A 17992-nucleotide genomic window follows, 5' to 3' on the forward strand; every position below is an offset into this window, starting at 1 on the left:
CAATCTTATTTTCCCCGATTTTCTCACCACCACTGTACTCACTCCGAGTAACATTTTTGCACCAGTTGATCACCTACTGAACCTCTATGTCATGTCCCTCCCAGCTGACAATCCCGACCATGTCGAGATGCCGATGTCCCCTCTTCCCCCATTTATCTATCCTGATTCATAATACTCGATATAACTGTTGCCAGTTCCCACACAATCTCCATTATATGATATAGACTGATTAGTGTTCACCCATATTTCTCCAGATTGTCTCCTCCATCTGCAAATATCGCTTTTTTCCCCATTTTCCACCTCCTGTGCTGACTTACACGCTTACCCATCTATTATTCATTTTACCCATTTTTCATTTTTCGTCCGTTGGCTGAAGAGAGGGCGTAACCCTCTACCGGCCCGTCGGTCCTCCCGGGATCGGAATGAAATAACACTTATGTTATTGTTGTTGTGAAGTTTCAGAAGGGGACTTTTCGGTCGACCTTTGTACGATTCGAAGCTATTGGATTGTGCCTAGTGGATTTTGGTGAGTTTATTTTATTTAGTGATTTTGACTGTTCATTGTAATTCAGTTATTGCCTACAGTGTTGGGTGTACGGTGTTCTACATGCACTCTGGCCTTCCTACCGTCGTTGACCGACCGGGGATTCTACGTGAGCTGTGCTGTTACCTAGTCGTGCTAAGCCTTATGACAAGCTGGATACCCACTCTCGTCTCTCACAGTCATCTCTTTCTCGGCACTCTGATTGGGACTTTGCTCCTCCAGTTTGTGTCTTCCGTGCTTCCTGGTTTACAGACTTTTGCTGATGTCGTTGCTTCTTCAACCACTACACTACCTACTACTTCAACTAGTTTGCGTTCTTCACCTGTTCGTCCTCGGAAGTCTGCCCGTATAGACACCTTTTCTCCTCCTGTTTCGGTGTTTCTTCTGTGTCAAATGGAACCTCGCTTTTTCACCATCCGCACATTATTCTAAGAACTAACTAAATACCGCCTTAGAAATGATATCCATCAACTCATTCCTACCCGCAATTGAGTTATTCCCAAAACTTTCAACACTCACCTCTATGATATTTTTACTAATCAGATGGGCCTCTTTAATCTAGGTTCCAACACCAAACTTCAAAAACGTACCTCTCCTTCTGTGAAACAATACCCACCACCTAAATGACCAGCTCTATTTTGCTGTGTTATTCGTGGGGTAGATCCTCTCATCCCTGAAGACGTCATTATTTCAGAGCTGCTGGAGGAACAACTCGACAGTGTGCGTGCCATTCGGATTAAAAATGTTCAGGGACCAACATACATGGTTTGTATACTCTTCAAAAAAGTGACGTCATTGACCATCTTCTTCACCTTGGTGCCTATATATATCGACAACGACATCGGGTTGAAGCTTCTCGATCTCCTCCCCCTCAGCCCTTATGCTGTGAAAAGTGTTTGTGTTAAAACTCTCACCCGACTGCAAACTGCCTCACTTCGCCTGTATACCCCATTGTCAGGGCCCTAATTTTGTCTGTCAAAGCCCCAGCTAGAACAACCTCCCGCTTGTAATACCTGTCACTAGAACCATCCTACCTATTCTTATAAGTGTCGCGGTAAACCTTATCCAAAGCAGGATGATCCTACATTGGTGGCTCCACTTAGTAGCTTGGACCCCATTCTAGCTCCTTCTAGCTAAGATCTCCCTCCTCCAACTGTTGAGGGCATTCTTCGTTTTCTTACGATTGCTCTACAGAATATACTTCCCTATCAGCGCCAATTTGTTCTCGATTGTATTCACCATTCAGCTAAAGCTGTCTTTCAACTCAATATGCAAGCTACCTTCTCGGAATTGAATTCGCATTTTCATTTTCGCCGACTATGGGAACCAGACGTATTAGGCCTTGAGACCGTGTGTTAAACTTCCTATTTGTTAACATTCGCTCCTTCATTAGGAATGTTTTCCTGTTAGAGTTGCTTCTTTCCGATGTTGCTTATGATTGTATTCTTCTCAATGAAAGTTTTCTTAAGTCTTCACAAGCTGCTAAGCTGTTTCGTTACCATTTTCTTCACTGTGATCATCCTTCTGGTATTGGCAGAGGTGGTGTTGCTATTTGTTGTGGAGTTCGCCTTCCATTCCGTATTCATACCTTATCCCCTAATGATTTTCCCAAACATCTTCTCGTCACCATGTACTTCCCTGCTAAAATTTTTACACTGGTCACCATATACATTCGACCTGGTCATCCTCTGCCTTGTAGTTTCTTTGTACTTTGGATCGACTTTTTCACTGTTATATCGTTCTTGCTGACCTTAACCTCTATAGCTGTTCTGCTTCAGCGTTATATCACTTTCACTCTGTACTATGGTGACTTTTCTGGCTCCCTCTTACCTCTTCCTTCTCCGAGTTGCCCTATTTTCAATACATCTCCTGATGTTGTGTTTGCTTCCGCCAATCTTCACCCTTTTCTTACCATCAGTGTCCTTTCTTCTATTGGTAGTGATCATCTTCCTATCAGAGTTCAGCTACAAACTACTTATGCCTCTGTAACTCCTCTGCCTTGCCGTCGGATGTGGAAATTTCGTCGTGCTAATTGGGAAGCTTACTACTCTCATATTACACGCTCTCTTGCTGATACTGATGTGTCCTTTGCCTCTTTTACTCAGATGGATGATAATGCCTCCACATTGGAATCTCTTCTCCTCACTGCTGGTCATCTTCATATTCCTTGTTCTTCTTTCTCTTCTCATAAACCTGCTATACCTTGTAGGGCCCTGGATCTATTTCATCTTTCTTCATTACTTCTCCGTGATTACACTCGTTCTCATCATCCACTGTTACTCACTCGCTCCCGTGGTCTACAGCGGTCGGCTGTAATCTTGTTCGAGCAGTCAAGTGTCGTCATTGGCATAACATTTGCTCTTCTCTCTGCCTCTCTCCTTCTTCTTCACAATATTGGCAACAACTTCGTCCACCTTACTGGACAATGTACTGCTCCTTTCCACCATGTTCTGGTTGATGGAGATGTTCCTCTGACATATTTTGCTAAGGCTGGTGTTTTTGTCTCCTACTTAGAAGATCACTTTCACGCTCCAAATCAACATCCTTTAGATCTTAAAGATACTTCTGATACCTATCGTCAGACTTCTCTTCCCGATCTCGCACTAGTCTTGACTACGATCTCTCCACCTGTCCTCTTAATGAACCCATCACACTTTTTGATGTTAATTTTTCTCTTCGTGATCGATGCAATACCGTCCCTGGTCCCAATGGTTTGACTTCTTCTCATCTTCGAAATGCTCCATCTCAGTTTTTGCTTCTTTTGGTTGCCTTCTATAATTTTATCTTTCGTACTGGCTCTTACCCTGCTTCATCTACTGTTCTCCTCTTTTTAAAACCACCCAAGTCTCCAATGTCCCTGGCTTCTTACCACCCAATTAGTCTTACAAGTATTTTTAGCAAAACTTTTGAGCGGATTCCGGTTCGCAGGCTACATACCCATTTGACTCTGTACAACATTCTTCCCCATACCCAGGCCAGTTTCCGCCCCCACCTTTCAACCATGGATCATCTTTTCTGATTGTCTGATGCCATTACCAATCATTTTAATACGTTTAAACCTTCATGTCTTCTTCTTTTTGACTTTTCAAGTGCTTTTGACTCAGTTTGGCATCAGGGTTTGATTTACAAGTTACACTGTCTACACCTTCCTCAGTCGTATATCTGTCTTATTTACTCCTTTTCTTCAGAATCGCTTGGTCACGGTCTTTCTTGAGGGGGTACACTCCAGGTCGTTTCCCATAGCTGCGGGGGTTCCACAGGGTTCAGTTCTCTCTCCACTTTTTTATGTGCTATACGTGTATGACATGCCATTTCCAATTCCTCCCGTTTCACTCTATCAATATGCTGATGACACTGTCCTCCTAGCTACATGTAAAACGATGATTACTCTTAATATATTCCTCCAGGCTGCTATTGATCAATTCATTCACTGGACTCGTCGCTGGCGTCCTTTTATCAATGCAGTTAAAACCCGACCTATTCTGTTTGGTCCTACCCGTCACAAATTTCGTCCGTGTCGTGACCCGTCTCTTTTTGATGTCTTTGTTGAGAATATCCCACTCAAACTCTCCGATACTGTGAAATGCCTGGGGGTCACTTTTTGACAAACATCTCGCCTGGAATGCTCATTTCAACTCTCTTCGTAGTAAATTTAATTCCCGGTTGCAGCTTCTACGTTTCCTGACAGGTACCTCCTGGGGATTAAACCTTCCACTTCTTTTTTACACGTACAAAACCTTCATACGGCCTTGTCTTACCTATGGACATACTGCCTGGGTTTCTGCTTCCTCCTTTTATGACAGTCTGCAAATGTTGAAAGGTCATGCTTTACGTTAGGCCATTCATGTGAAGTTACCTAGTCCTACTCGTGACCTCTGTGCTCGTAATACCTTTTCTCCACTTCTTGTTCACCTCCGTAATCTCCGAGTTCATTATGCCCAACATTGCTTTCGTAGTTAAAATGTTATATTTGCCACTGCACATGAGAACCCTCTCCATCATGCTCTGTGTGTCACACCTCCGCTGGAACATCTCTTGAACTTATTTGCACGATCCTTTCCTCCTGATGATCCCGAACATACTGACATTCCGCCGTCCGACCTACCACATTATATCTACTCTCCTGATTCGCCGACTCCAGACCAGCATCATTATTGGGAACCTGACTCCACGTTCTCTCATCTAACCTGCATTAATACACTTCCATATAAACTTTTGATGATATTTTCATTCATATGTTTCTGACCTTTGTTGTTCTCTCTTGTTTCACTGCGACATTCCTCCATACACTTTCTCACCTTTTTGCCTCACATTCACCAATTTTAGTTTCTCTCTTACTCACTTATCTTCTTCTCCTATTTATCAGACACATCCTATGGCTGAAGGTAGGGTGTACCCCTCTAGTAATCCGCCAGTCTTGGACTTGAATTAATGATGAGGAGTGGAATTCTCCGAAACTAGCCTGGCCCACAGACACCCCCCCCCCCCAATGAAAGAATAGACCATTCCAAGCTTTTACTTGTTGTTAAACAAATATTTGAAAAACTCTATTCAATTACAACCAAGGATTATTAGGCGTCCGATAGAGGTGAAATGGGGTGAGAAGTGTAGACATAAGTTGAAAAACAAGAAGTAAGTCCACTTGAAGTGTGGCGAAAGTCGCGTGTTAGTTATAATGACTTAGATCACTTTACGTGTATTGGGGTACAAAGTACAAATTGAAAGTTGAAAACAAAATTATAAAAATATAGAAAAGCTTACATATATTATTATTATTTTTTTATCTTATGGGTTTTTGTTATTATTTCATTTTGTCTTTTACCCAATACAAGTTAGATACAATTGTTGTTTGTTATTAAGCACAAAGCTACACAAAATGGCTATCTATTCTCTGCACACCACGGGTGTGGAAACGCGGTTTCTAACCGTATAAGTCTGCAGACATGCCGCTGTGTCACTGGAGAGTATTAAATATAAACGTGAAATCCTACAATAATTTGAGAAAAGCTTGGTTGTTTGTCCTCTAACATCTTCTATACTTTTGTATTTGCACCTGTCAAATATGGCTTAATCAACAAGTCATGATTCGAAGAAGATTTTTTCTTTTAAAATGCACAGATTTCATAGCTTCACTGATGATTGAATATAGATCAGTCAGTGGGGGTGTACACTAGGAATACTGATGGGATTTCTTCAGTTTCCTTTGTCATCACAGTCTATATACTTTAATAATTACTGGTATATTTAGGAGAAAAACAGGACCTCTATTGATATCCATAACTGGTAAAGCATTAATTCTATAATTGCTATAAAATCAATAAGTAAGTCATATAAATGATATGTTAACTTTTATAAACCTTTCGCCGTGCATCGCACTTGTATATCTGCTAATAATTTAAAATTAAACATTAATTTGTAAGGTGGTAAAGTGGAAGACGATATGATAACATTAAATAATTTTTATGAAGTCTAAAAATAAAATGATTTGAAAAATAAGGATTAAAAAATAATAGAAATGTGTTGTTGAATACAAAAGGCGTAAAATAAGTAATGGTAGAAACTGAAAGGTCGAAAGTTGAGAGTTAATGTTTAAAATATATTAAATTTTTAGGGCGAATTTTACTGTTGCGAGAATTAAGGTTAAGGCCTTAAGCGTTGGTAGTGTACGAATGGCATTACATTATTTTTGTTGTTGTTAAGCACAAAACTACACAACTGGGCTATCTTTTCTCTGCCCACTACGGGTATCGTAATCCAATTTTTGAAGTTATAAGCGTACAGACTTACCGCTGATCCACAGGTGGAACAGTAATTCAGTAAACCTTATTCATATTTCTTTGTTTGAAATATTTATTTAGTTGGAAATCCAAATTCGATACTTAAAAAAGACGAATGATAGAATGATTGAATTAGTGAGTGTTGAGGAACAGGAAGGTTCTTTTAAGTGTTTATAAAATATTTATGACTGTTCAAACTTTCTTTAAAGGCCACTTGGGTTTGTACAACATACTGATGATTACATGTTAACACAGTATGAGATAGATGATGATTCGTATTGGACAAGTAATCTCTTTCTTGATTTTAAGACGGTTTAACTTGTGTGGACCATGCTTCTATGAGATGACTACTGGACTTAAAAAATTTGAAATGCATGATTGCACATTAGACAACGAGTCTACACAAGTACAACTTCATTGTGCGGGTGAGCAGCACAGAAATTCCAATGGAGTACCTTGCCAACACTTGAGATCATCCCTGTTCATTCAAGATCTTGAGCACTATGTATCAGTTAAAGCGAATGTAGCAGCAGTGATGATGAACTATACAAGAAATGATATCTCTACATTTGGATGGACTCCATGTGTGACCAGACAGGAACGTCTGGAGGAATAATTGAATAACCCACATCTAGCTTGGGTGCCACATCCTATGCAGCGATGTAGTATAAGACCATCACAAACTGGTAAATATACACTATTTGGCACAGGTGAGATATAGCGTGTCGTACATTCATCATGATCCAACAAGATGTTGTAGTTAACCTGTGACACAGCCATTAATCCCCAGAGCTTGAGGCAGGAAATACTTCCAACACTTTGCATTATGTAAGGACTGGAGTGCACCAGAGAGTGTTATGCACTGTTGCAAACGACTGAAAGCAGTTTTTCTGGCTAATTTCAAGTAAGGATGTTGAACGATGGTGTAGACATTGTACCACATGTGTGTGTCCAGAAGAAAACCTGGCTGTATCATGGAAAGCTGTGTCTGAGAGTTGCAGGTTTTCCCCTCAAAAGAATCACCCTGAATACATCTGGTTATCTTCCTGGAATTTAAAAAGTTAGATGATAGGGTCGTTATCGATTATTTCACCAAGTGGGTTGAAGCTTATTCATTGATTATTACAGAAACCTACGCAGTAGGTAAAAACTTACACGGACATCTTTGTGAATGAATATTTTGATTTATTTGTTCACTTGTGTATCCTTTGCAGTCCCTCATTAAAATTGCAATCTGAAGTACATTTCAAGAACTCTTGTGAATACTTACTTTAAACTGCCTGAGGGATGTCAGTGTACGTGAATACCACATCCCCTTACTTTTGTTTACTTCGAACCTTTCTTAACGTGTGTTATTGTGTGTTTATGGTGATCTGAATTGATTTCTAATTGTGAGTAACAGAAATGTTTAGCGAAAAGTATAAAAAAGCAATTTGCGCGAAAAAATATATAAAATATAGTTAAAAACTATTTAACTATAAACCTAACAAAAAGGACTGGCCTTAATTTGTGAATTGTAAATGAGGCCTCTTATTCTAAACAACGACAATATTAATTTTTTTAATTAATTGATTGAAATTGCTTGTTTAAGAGCAAAGCTGCATAGTGGGTTATTTGAATTATGCCTATCACAGAGATCTAACTCAGAATTTTAGCGTTATAAGCCTCCAAAATTATCGCAGTTTCGCTGGAGAGCAAATTAAAGCTAGAAAATTATGGCAGAAAATTAAAAAAGTGGTTATTTCAATAGCATGTTAAATATGTATTTTATTTATTATGTTAGCGATATTTCTCATGGTGGGGCAGAGGTAAGTTTACGGGATTTGTTTTTCCGCGATCGACACAGCAGATAGCCCAATGTCAAACAAACAAAATGTTAGAGATAAAGAAAATAAAATCTTTTTAGAATAATATATGATAATAGTATAACTTTGAACTCACATAATATTTATAGTTCACCAAGCAGTTTCGCCATGACACAGGGGACAATTTTTATCGGCATAGCGGTTATTTTCTATACTTGACTTGAAGTAAAAAATTATTACTGATGCCTTGTTTTAAATGAGCTCTCCCATTATAGTGGATTTCACAAAAATAGTACCTGGACAATGGTTAACTAAAAGTAAGTTTTAAACAATTAGAATATCATAGCTTAGCATAATGAAACATTTTCTGTTTTGTTTGTTTTTGTTTAAACGCAAAGCCATTTGTGCTATGACCAAATGTTATAACCCTCAAACTTTCCGCTCAGCTACAGGAGGATTCATGTTTTGTTCAGGCAAATTAATTAAACTTCAGTTTGCTTAACGGAACAATGCAATCTACTCATTGGAATATTAATTGCTGATATTTTTTGTAATTACTTTAAAAAATAATTTAAATTTGTTGTTTTTCTAAGTAAATGTTGTTGTTTACTTACTGCAAAGCTATACAACGGGTTATTTCCATTTGTTTACTATAGGGAATCGAACTTCAAATTTTAGCGTTTTAAGTATGTAAACTTATCGTTTACTCATCAGGATATTCTGAATAATAACCCTTATATTTGTTGTAAAAACAAACTATATAATGGTCACATATAAAGCTCTAGAACTGATAAAATCTTGTACCATTTGCAACAACCGAATCTTTTCTTTGTAGCACGTTAGACCTGGACTTTGGCCAAATGACCTGCGCAATGCAGAGGGTTGTTTCAGGGTTATGCAAACAATAAATTTTTACCCGATTCCTACATTTTGACGATCAATGATACCATCAACGGCTACGTCTGATCTACCTACCTACCCCTTTAATCTGCACAATGGCTGGCTCAGCAGTGTAATACTGTTCTTATATGGAATAATGTGGTTATATGACTTGTGTTTCATTTTCCGCTGATCTGTCGACTTTGAGGCATGATTAACCAACTTATTTTGATGGATTCTTTTTCCACGAAATGTTTTTGGTCATGTGGTACTGATTATGACATGTCTTAATTTTCTCCTTATTTCTTCCATTTTTGCAGGCACTGAAAAGCAACGTCGAAAAGTTTGTTTTATTTTTAAAGTAAAATCCTTATCTGTCCTACCTTGGAAAATATGTCCCACCTCAAGGACAGTAGCAAATCGCTTTAATTCCGTTTTAGTCAGATCGATAGATCCGTCCCTAAACTAACTTTAATTCTAATATGCACTTATTTTCCACCAGGTGTCGATCATAAAGCTTTCAAACTTTGTGGATGAAACGTAATATTTGCTGGTCTTGTGAATATTGGTTCTGTGATCCTCCTTATGGAAGGTAGTATTGTTGGTTTTTGCACTATATATTCTGTCACACTTGAAAGATTTCACTGAGTGCAGGATTTACCTCATTGACGAAATTTTAATTTTTTGCGCCACATCAGGAAATCGGATGAAAGCTGTCCCTTTCACCCATTGACACTTCTATGAATTTCCATGCGATGTTATTCTCCTCACTCCTCAACACGTTGTAGGCTGTGTATGTTCGTATGCCATTCATCTTTACAAAATGTTAGAGTATGAATAACATTCCTTAGAAAAGTCAAGATACATTTCACTGCATTCGCTCTAACTATCCGTGTGGTGGTTGAAGAAAAGATGAGAATATTCACATACCGAAAAACGCCATTTAATATTTACCGTAAGGGTGAAAACTTCCCGCATTTTTACTCTTTTGTCGGATAAATAATATTAATAATTCACATTGCTAGTAAAGTCTTTGTCATAGTTTCATGTACTATCAAACCCATTTTGATTCAGTTTTTCTAACTTGTAGAAGTAAGCTAGCTAAAGTTTTGAGAAACATTTGGTAAGGGCTAACTACAAATTGTACTGGTAGTGTTAACATGTTTTTAAACTGAAGTTCATATGTAGGTTTTGGAATGTTTGTTTGACAAACAGGAGCTACAACAGTTTACATGTAAATGTGTATTTATAATACTTTAAACTAGTGCAAACGTTCTGTTTATCAGATGGTGATAGGTAAATATAAAACAAAAAGGATTTAAACGCTAATGTCATAATATTAACTGTCCTGTAATATGAGAAACCATGGTAAACCATGGTCAATGACACGTGAGATTTAAAGCATTTAATTATATAAAAACTTGTATACAGAAATTGTTTGATCCTCGGAAGCTGTTTTTAAACAATGATAGAAAAATGTAATAAAAAGCGACTATGTAATCTCTAATATAATTGACTAAACTTAAATGCAGAAAGGCTGAGGTTAGATATGAAACTTTGAAGAGTTAGAAGAAGTAGCCAAATGTATTTTCTTTATTTCAGGCATCGAGAATTTGTATGCCATCTCTGACATGGGGTGAGTTGCCCAACCTTTCATTGTACACACACAGTTCGTTCTCTATAAAGAAATAATTAATAAATGATAGTAACATAAAATTCGGATATATGGAATAACAATATTCGTTATAAATTAAAAGTACTTGATTTGTTTTTCTTATTGGTGAGAAATATATAAATAAGATAACGATCAGTCCCTTTTTTTAGCACGAATCTTAATGTTTAATTAAAGCTTGTACGACACCGAATTTGTAAGAAATATATTGATTTAGAGACTTCTGGGCGATCTAAAAATCTAAGCTTCGTTAATGAATTTAGTTAATTCCTGAATTTCTAATTAATTATGTTTATAACTAAATATATAATCCCGATGTCGCAAGCAAGTTATTTCTCTTTCCGTTTATTTAAACTAGTTAATGTCAAATAGTTTAAATCAATAATTCTTTTTTCTTCTCTAAAAAAAATTATAATATATTAAAAAAAACCCATAGAGCAGTAAGTGACTAGTTATTGAAACCGTACACTTTAGTTAAATAACACAACATTTCGTATTTTTAGCAATCCATTCTTTAAGAAACTTCGATTACTTCCTTATAGGCATCCATATAAAATGGCTGGAATCGATTTTGTGGTACTTGATGACAAGTACTACCCTGATGAAGATACGAACGTCACCTCTCATGAAAAGATGAAGGATGTTTTTAACGCTATCCTCTCTCAGGTAAAGGTACCAGATACTTGACACTCTGTACATTTTGTTAGATTTTTCTAAACTGAAGTAAATAAAATCAAATCCCATTTGGCTTTGCACACTAATTTATTTATTATATACATATTTTGTTTTTAATAATAGAATTGTTCTTTGCCTACTTTGCCATTTTATTTCTAAAACATTAACTAGTATCAGCAGACAGAAAGATCCCTATCAAAGTGTAATGGCACTACTATTAAGGAGGCTTAACAATTTAAACTTTAATATGATGTTAAACTAAGTCCTTGGGGTTTCTGACCTAGCTGCTTAGCCCGCGTGTTGCATATGATATCGTTGAGATTAAAAATATTAAATTATGACAATCTATTAGATTTTTTGTTATTACACGTGAATTGTATAACAAATTTCCCGACAATTTCAAAAGAACTGTTTGGTAGTTGAAGCGCTAGACTCGCAATGTGCGAAACCCAAACCCGAACATGTGCGCCTTTTCAACCGTGCACTATAACGTGACGGTAAATCTCATTACTGATTGGTAAAGGGTCCCTAGGATGTTGCCCTATCTGCAGTCGTTAGCTCACAAGCAGGAATAGCTGAAAATAAAACAGCTCACAAGTAGGAAAAACAGAAAATAAAACAGCTAATAATAATTGGAAATTATTAGTTTAAACAGGAAAATAGATAATTTCTGACGATATTTCCATCAAACTTACTATAAACTTAGAAGATGAATATTAGCATGACTTCTAAACAACCTGTTTTCTTAATCCATGCTACCAAAACAATTCTTCTTTAATTTTCTTCCAATAGTTTCCCCACTGGCTCAGCGGTAAGTTCGATGGCTCATATTTCTAATAACCGGGTTTTGATATCCGTGATGTGCACAACACAAATAGCCCATTGTGTAACTTTGTGTTTAACCCCCCCCCCAGAAAAAAACAACAACAAATCTTCCAACAGTTTCAAATGATGTCTTCAGTATGACACCTTACCGTTACTTGCTGTAATTGCGTTGAATATATCGTGTTAAGAAAGATCTATTTCAATTATTTCTTTACATACCAAAAACGTCAAGTAGCGACTGTTGTTTAGATAAGCTTGAAAGAGTTTTACCTTCCTGGAACCGACAGATAAGTATGGCCATATTTAATTTTTTAGAAATTGATAATTAAATATTTACAATTTATTTCGCAAGGTTTTTAAGGAACAGTTTTTAGTACCTTTTACATTTTGTACATACATAAATATATCCCTGGCGTACAATGAGATAATTATCCAGTACCGCTTACTATAATTTACAAAGTTCCATAAAGCATTACCTTTGCTTCATTTTTCATTGTAGATTGAAAAAAACTGTCAAAGACACTGAAAGCATCAATAGTTTCGACTGCACTAGATTTTAAATGACGTTTTTAGCAGTATGAGTATTTCTCTCTGCATCTCGTTGTAAATGAACATTCATCAGTTTTGGCATACCATTTCCCATCACATATGTGTGTGTGTGTGTGTTTACTCATATAAACAACAGTAAAAATTATTCCTACTTAGCAAGCAATGGTTATTATCAAATGATCATTAGAAAGAAAACATTTAATGATTATAAATTACTGACTTCTATGTCTTAATATTACCAAAAAATTATTTAAAAATATACAATATAAAAATTTAAATATGTTTAAATTATGAAAAGTCACTACATCCAAAACGTTATTCAATGAAAAATGTTTATTAACACAGTAAATAAACTATAACTTATCATTTTAGGTGGAGAACACTCCTGAGGAACAAATATTTCACAAACTTCTGCAGCACTTGTTAAACATTAACACATCTCTAAAAACAATGAAGGAAATTATCTGGGAAACAGCCGAAAGACTTGTACACAGAGCAACTTTGGTGGACAACAAAGAAGATGCTGAAAAACTACTAGCTCATATCAGGGCCTTCAGACACTTTACAAATAGCTTTATTTCGGAAAATGACTGCTGCAAAAGCCGTCGCATCAAATTTCAAAATGATAATAAAGAAAATCGAAGGTCAGTTATGGTCCAATGCTCTCTTGAAGAATTTAATGTATCTATTTATCCTTCCCAGTGTTTCCCCCCATTGTCTCTTACACAAGAATCCTTAAAAAGACACACAGACTCCGAGAAAAAAAAATTCCAATCGTTTTCAAATAGTGAGCTCGAAATTTCAATTCCATCCACAGATTCCTATTCTCTTCCAGCCTCTCCAAATTTTTCACATAACATATCTACGCCAATATCATCAACATCATGTTCATCTTCATCATCTTTAAGTTCTCCGCAAAGTTCCCCACTATCGCCAAAAAGTTCACCATCCTTTACTCCTTTATCGACATTAATCTGTCCACCTCCTCCCCCTCCGCCACCTCCTTTCTTAGGTGCACCTCCGCCTCCGCCCCCTCCTCCACCTCCTTTCTTAGGTGCACCTCCGCCCCCTCCACCACCACCTTTCTTATGTGCACCTCCGCCACCTCCCCCGCCGCCACCGCCTTCTTTAGGTGCACCTCCGCTACCTCCTCCACAGCCACCACCTTCTTTAGGTGCACCCCCGCCACCTCCCCCACTGCCACCGTCTTTATTAGGCACATCTCTGCCCCCTCCCCCACCACCACTGGGTGCTCTGCCTCCACCTGTACCAGGAATGCTATCAATGATTCATGCTGCCCTTCCCCAACAAGCAATTCCCAAACCTAAGAGCAAAATGGTATCATTAAATTGGAATAAAATCCCAATTCAAAAAGTAGTTGGCCGAAACAACTTGTGGGCCTTGGTTGCAGCTAGCCATAAAGTGACATCTAACATTCTAGACTTTGAAGAGATGGAAGGCTTATTTTGTCAAAAAGCAAAAGGTACTTCAAAACATGGCAAGGACTATACTGATGTCGGAAATAAAAATTCTACTGACTTATCAAATCAAAAGAAAAAGGAATCTCAAGAAGTAAGTTTATTTTGAAGCATATTGAATTAAGGTTAAAATAATATTAAGTGTTTATTTCTGCAACTCCAGTGTAAGACATATCAGTTTCATACTCTTTTCCAAGTTACTATTAGGTTATACCAAAGTTTGGTAAATATTTTAGCACCTTTTAGACTTGGAAATCTCCATATCATTTTTGACCATAGAATAACTAATTGGGTCCATCAAATTTTCAAACCTTTTTTATAAACTATTTTTTCATCATATTTCATGTGGGTCCATGACTTTTTTTCTATAAGTCACATAAAAGCATTTAAACAAAAATACCATATAAACTGCAATTAATTCCACTGTTTATGCTTGGTGTCTTATATATATTTTACATACAAATTTAATAATTTTAGCTTTTTGTCAGTTCTCTACAATGAGGACTGTAACACGCAAAACCATAAAATTACACAAAATAATTCAATATGTGGATCCCACCGATAGTGATTAATATAAAAACAGTCTGTGATTTGGGTGTTGAAATATAAACAAATAAAAATCAAATCAAAAGTGAATCAAGTTTTTTTACTTTGGGCCTTATTTATTACGATAATATTCAGCTAATATTTGTATTAGTAAATAATATAGTACATTTGATATTATAAAGTGAATTTACGTGACTATGACATGGTATGATGCTACATGACATTGCTTTCTGCATTATTTGTGGTGTGTTTTACGTAACAAATGTTTGAAATCGTAAGGTTTATAAATTTTTCAGGAAGCCTTTTTTTGCAACCCATAGCAATAGGATAGAGTAGTTTCCCTTGATGGATTATGATCTTTCGTATAGTGTTACAAGTTGTAAACAATGCGAGAAGCTTCTTCATTTTTGTAAACTTAGTATATATTCTTTTTCTTCTATCATTCCACTATTTTGCTTTACATCTCTGTTCATAGTGTTAGGTAATTTGCATCATTCTTTATTACTGCACACAAGTCTTTCTGGTGTCACTTCAGCTTTGGGTTGTAGAAACAAACAGCATAGCATGTAATTATTGCAACTTCTTCGTCTATTTAATAACTAACTTTAACTTTTCATGGGTGAACTTAAAGCTATATTTTGTGTAAGTTTGTTCAGACTTGTTATCCCCAAGGCGACTACAAGGAAGATCCAATGTCATTTTTCTGACCAAAAATGAGAAATGCTGAAATGTAAAAATGGAGCCTTAATGTTGTTGTACTGTCATTAGCAGAAATGGCACATAACACTTTTTTGTTTCTACGTGCATGGTTAGTTATTTCAGTGCCATGCATTTTGCCAGTGCATCTGAAGATGAATGGATAAACTTTATCTTAAATTTCGCAGTTCCCATTCTTTTGTTTCTATTTCATCATACTAGACTATTTTAAATTTGGTATTTATTCATAATGATGTTATCCTTCGTTGGGTCAGTGGTAAGTTTACGGACTAACAACGCTATAATCCGGAGTTTGATATCCAGACTACCAGGATAACAATTTGCACTCTGGTTTCTCTATTTAGAGTGATAGTTCGCAAATTCATGCTGCTGTGTAAAATGCCCAGAATAATGTTGTGTATTTAAAAAATAGTGTGAAAACGTATGAAAGCTAAAAAACCCATGAAATTGCTATTTAGTGAAAATAAGATTAAAGGGGGTTCAAAGTTGATGACAGTTTTATTTATTTATTGTTCAGTTGCTTTTAATACGAAGCTCTTTTGCAGCATAACATATACTTATTAGCCTAAGCACATACACTATGTCGTTTGAAACATTAGCACAGCACACCTACAGTTAGTAGCATACGTGAATGCACTGTTGCCAAAAAATAAATCGCGCATTTCATTTTAGGACAGTGCATAAATTATACGAGTGAAAGTCAAATCCTACTTTTCGATTAGAAAAGTCCGATAATTGGTGGTGAATGCTCTTGATTAGCTGCCTTTCATCTAGACTATGAGTTTAGAAATAGATATGGATAGCACAGGTAGCCCTTGCATAGCTTTGAATGAATATGAGAAAGTAGCCAAACCAAACCTACAGTTATTAATGAGTCAGTATTCACTAAGTTTGCACGTGAATCTCATAGTCCAATATCGCTACACTCAGTCAGTTATAGTCAACACGCAACAAGGAAAAGAGTTCGCAAGCCCTTCTAAAAGCGTTGTTTTAAGTGCAGAATTGGTGGTATAAATATTTGAGATATTTCAGACCATCTATTCGCAACTATATGTATGCTGAAGAAATCTGACGCTACTGGACGAGCCTATGTGAAATGTGGGCCCGGCTAACGACATGAAGTCACTTCTCACATCATGCACACTTTGAAACGTGCTTTAAAATAAAACTGCATCACTATATCGACCAACCTAAACTCAAGTAGGAATTCAGAAGTGCTGGCTGATACATCAACTATGCACAAGAAATTCCATGTTATTGGCTATCATACATTGTAGAACTTCACGAGCAACTTATTACAGCAGTGAATACAAATAGTTGGCTCTCATGTTGACTTGAGTGTTGAAACAGAAGTGGAGAACAATGAAAACATTGTTTTGTAGGAGGATGAAACCGTCTAATGGTTGTTTACCTTGAACAGAGGTGTATAAGTTTGATGACAACCTGAAGAATACTTTGAATATGAATATGTCACCCCTGCTATGAAGCCTGAGGGTGAAGTATCGCGAAGCTGGCCTGTAACTGTTATAAAGCCATAAATAACTTGTATTATGGCAGTGTAGTCAATGCCGCACTACTAGTAATGATGGAATTCTGTGGGTTAGTAGCATACATCTTTCATGAAAATGCATTATACGTTGTCAAGCAGTTATTTTTTATACTGATATCGTTCAGCCTCGCCTTTTTCAGCCAAGAACACTTGTCTGAAGTCAATTGAACAGTTAAATCTTGCTACATCCTTGAAGCTGCTTTGCAAGAGGAGTCGCAGTTTCTTCAGACAAGTACGTTCCAACGGTTGGTGGCATTATCAATAGTAGAATAAAAGCTGTGATGAACGATAAAAGTTAAAATCGGAACACAGCAGTTTCCTTCATAATAACAAAATAACCGAATACATTTTCTTAAATAAAGAAAATAATAAACTAAAATTGTTGTTAAACGGTTTTATTTTGTTTGTTTAAAACATGATTACACAGGTTCAAAGTTGAGGACAATCTTTTTACTCTTCAGTTGTTTTTAACAATACTACAGGTGTAAAGTTGAGGGCAATCTTTTTATTCTTCAGTTGTTTTTAACAATACTACAGGTGCAAAGTTGAGGACAATCTTTTTATTCTTCAGCTGCATAAGTGTGGTATGTAGGCATACATGTTTCTTAACCCCCTTTATTTGATATACGTTTCTAAAATTTCTGTACATATTGTATGTTTAGTTTTAATATAGAATGTAAATCAACACAACCTCTAAGATCATTTTGCCTTAGTTACCTTTTGAACGGGATCATTCAACTAGGGTGTCACATGACCTTCTTATGGGAAATACTCCTGTAAAGTGGAGCATGCTATATCGAAATAGACTTTGTTTTTTTACATTAGCAGGTTGAATTTTGTAGTTAGACTGACTATCATTCACGTGGGTACCGCCTGCATTGTTATTTTAAGTGTATAATGTCATGTTTCTTCAATCTGAAACATGATGATTTAGATTCAATCCACCTCCTATCTAAAGCTCTCCAGTAAACTATAC

The 17992-nt window shown here is 36.6% G+C and overlaps 1 protein-coding gene across 1 annotated transcript in view; it reads left to right on the forward strand.

Moving 5' to 3' along the window:
* The window catches only part of LOC111083465 (formin-J-like), a 58903-nt gene that overhangs the window by 7021 nt on the left and 33890 nt on the right, over positions 1-17992 (forward strand). Inside the window, 3 exon segments of the mRNA XM_022380006.1 lie at positions 10608-10641; positions 11220-11343; positions 13099-14298. Coding sequence (XP_022235714.1) covers positions 10637-10641; positions 11220-11343; positions 13099-14298 — 1329 coding nt within the window. The 5' untranslated portion in view covers positions 10608-10636.

This window comes from Limulus polyphemus, unplaced genomic scaffold (assembly GCF_000517525.1).
Source record: "Limulus polyphemus unplaced genomic scaffold, Limulus_polyphemus-2.1.2 Scaffold141, whole genome shotgun sequence".
NCBI lineage: Eukaryota > Metazoa > Arthropoda > Merostomata > Xiphosura > Limulidae > Limulus > Limulus polyphemus.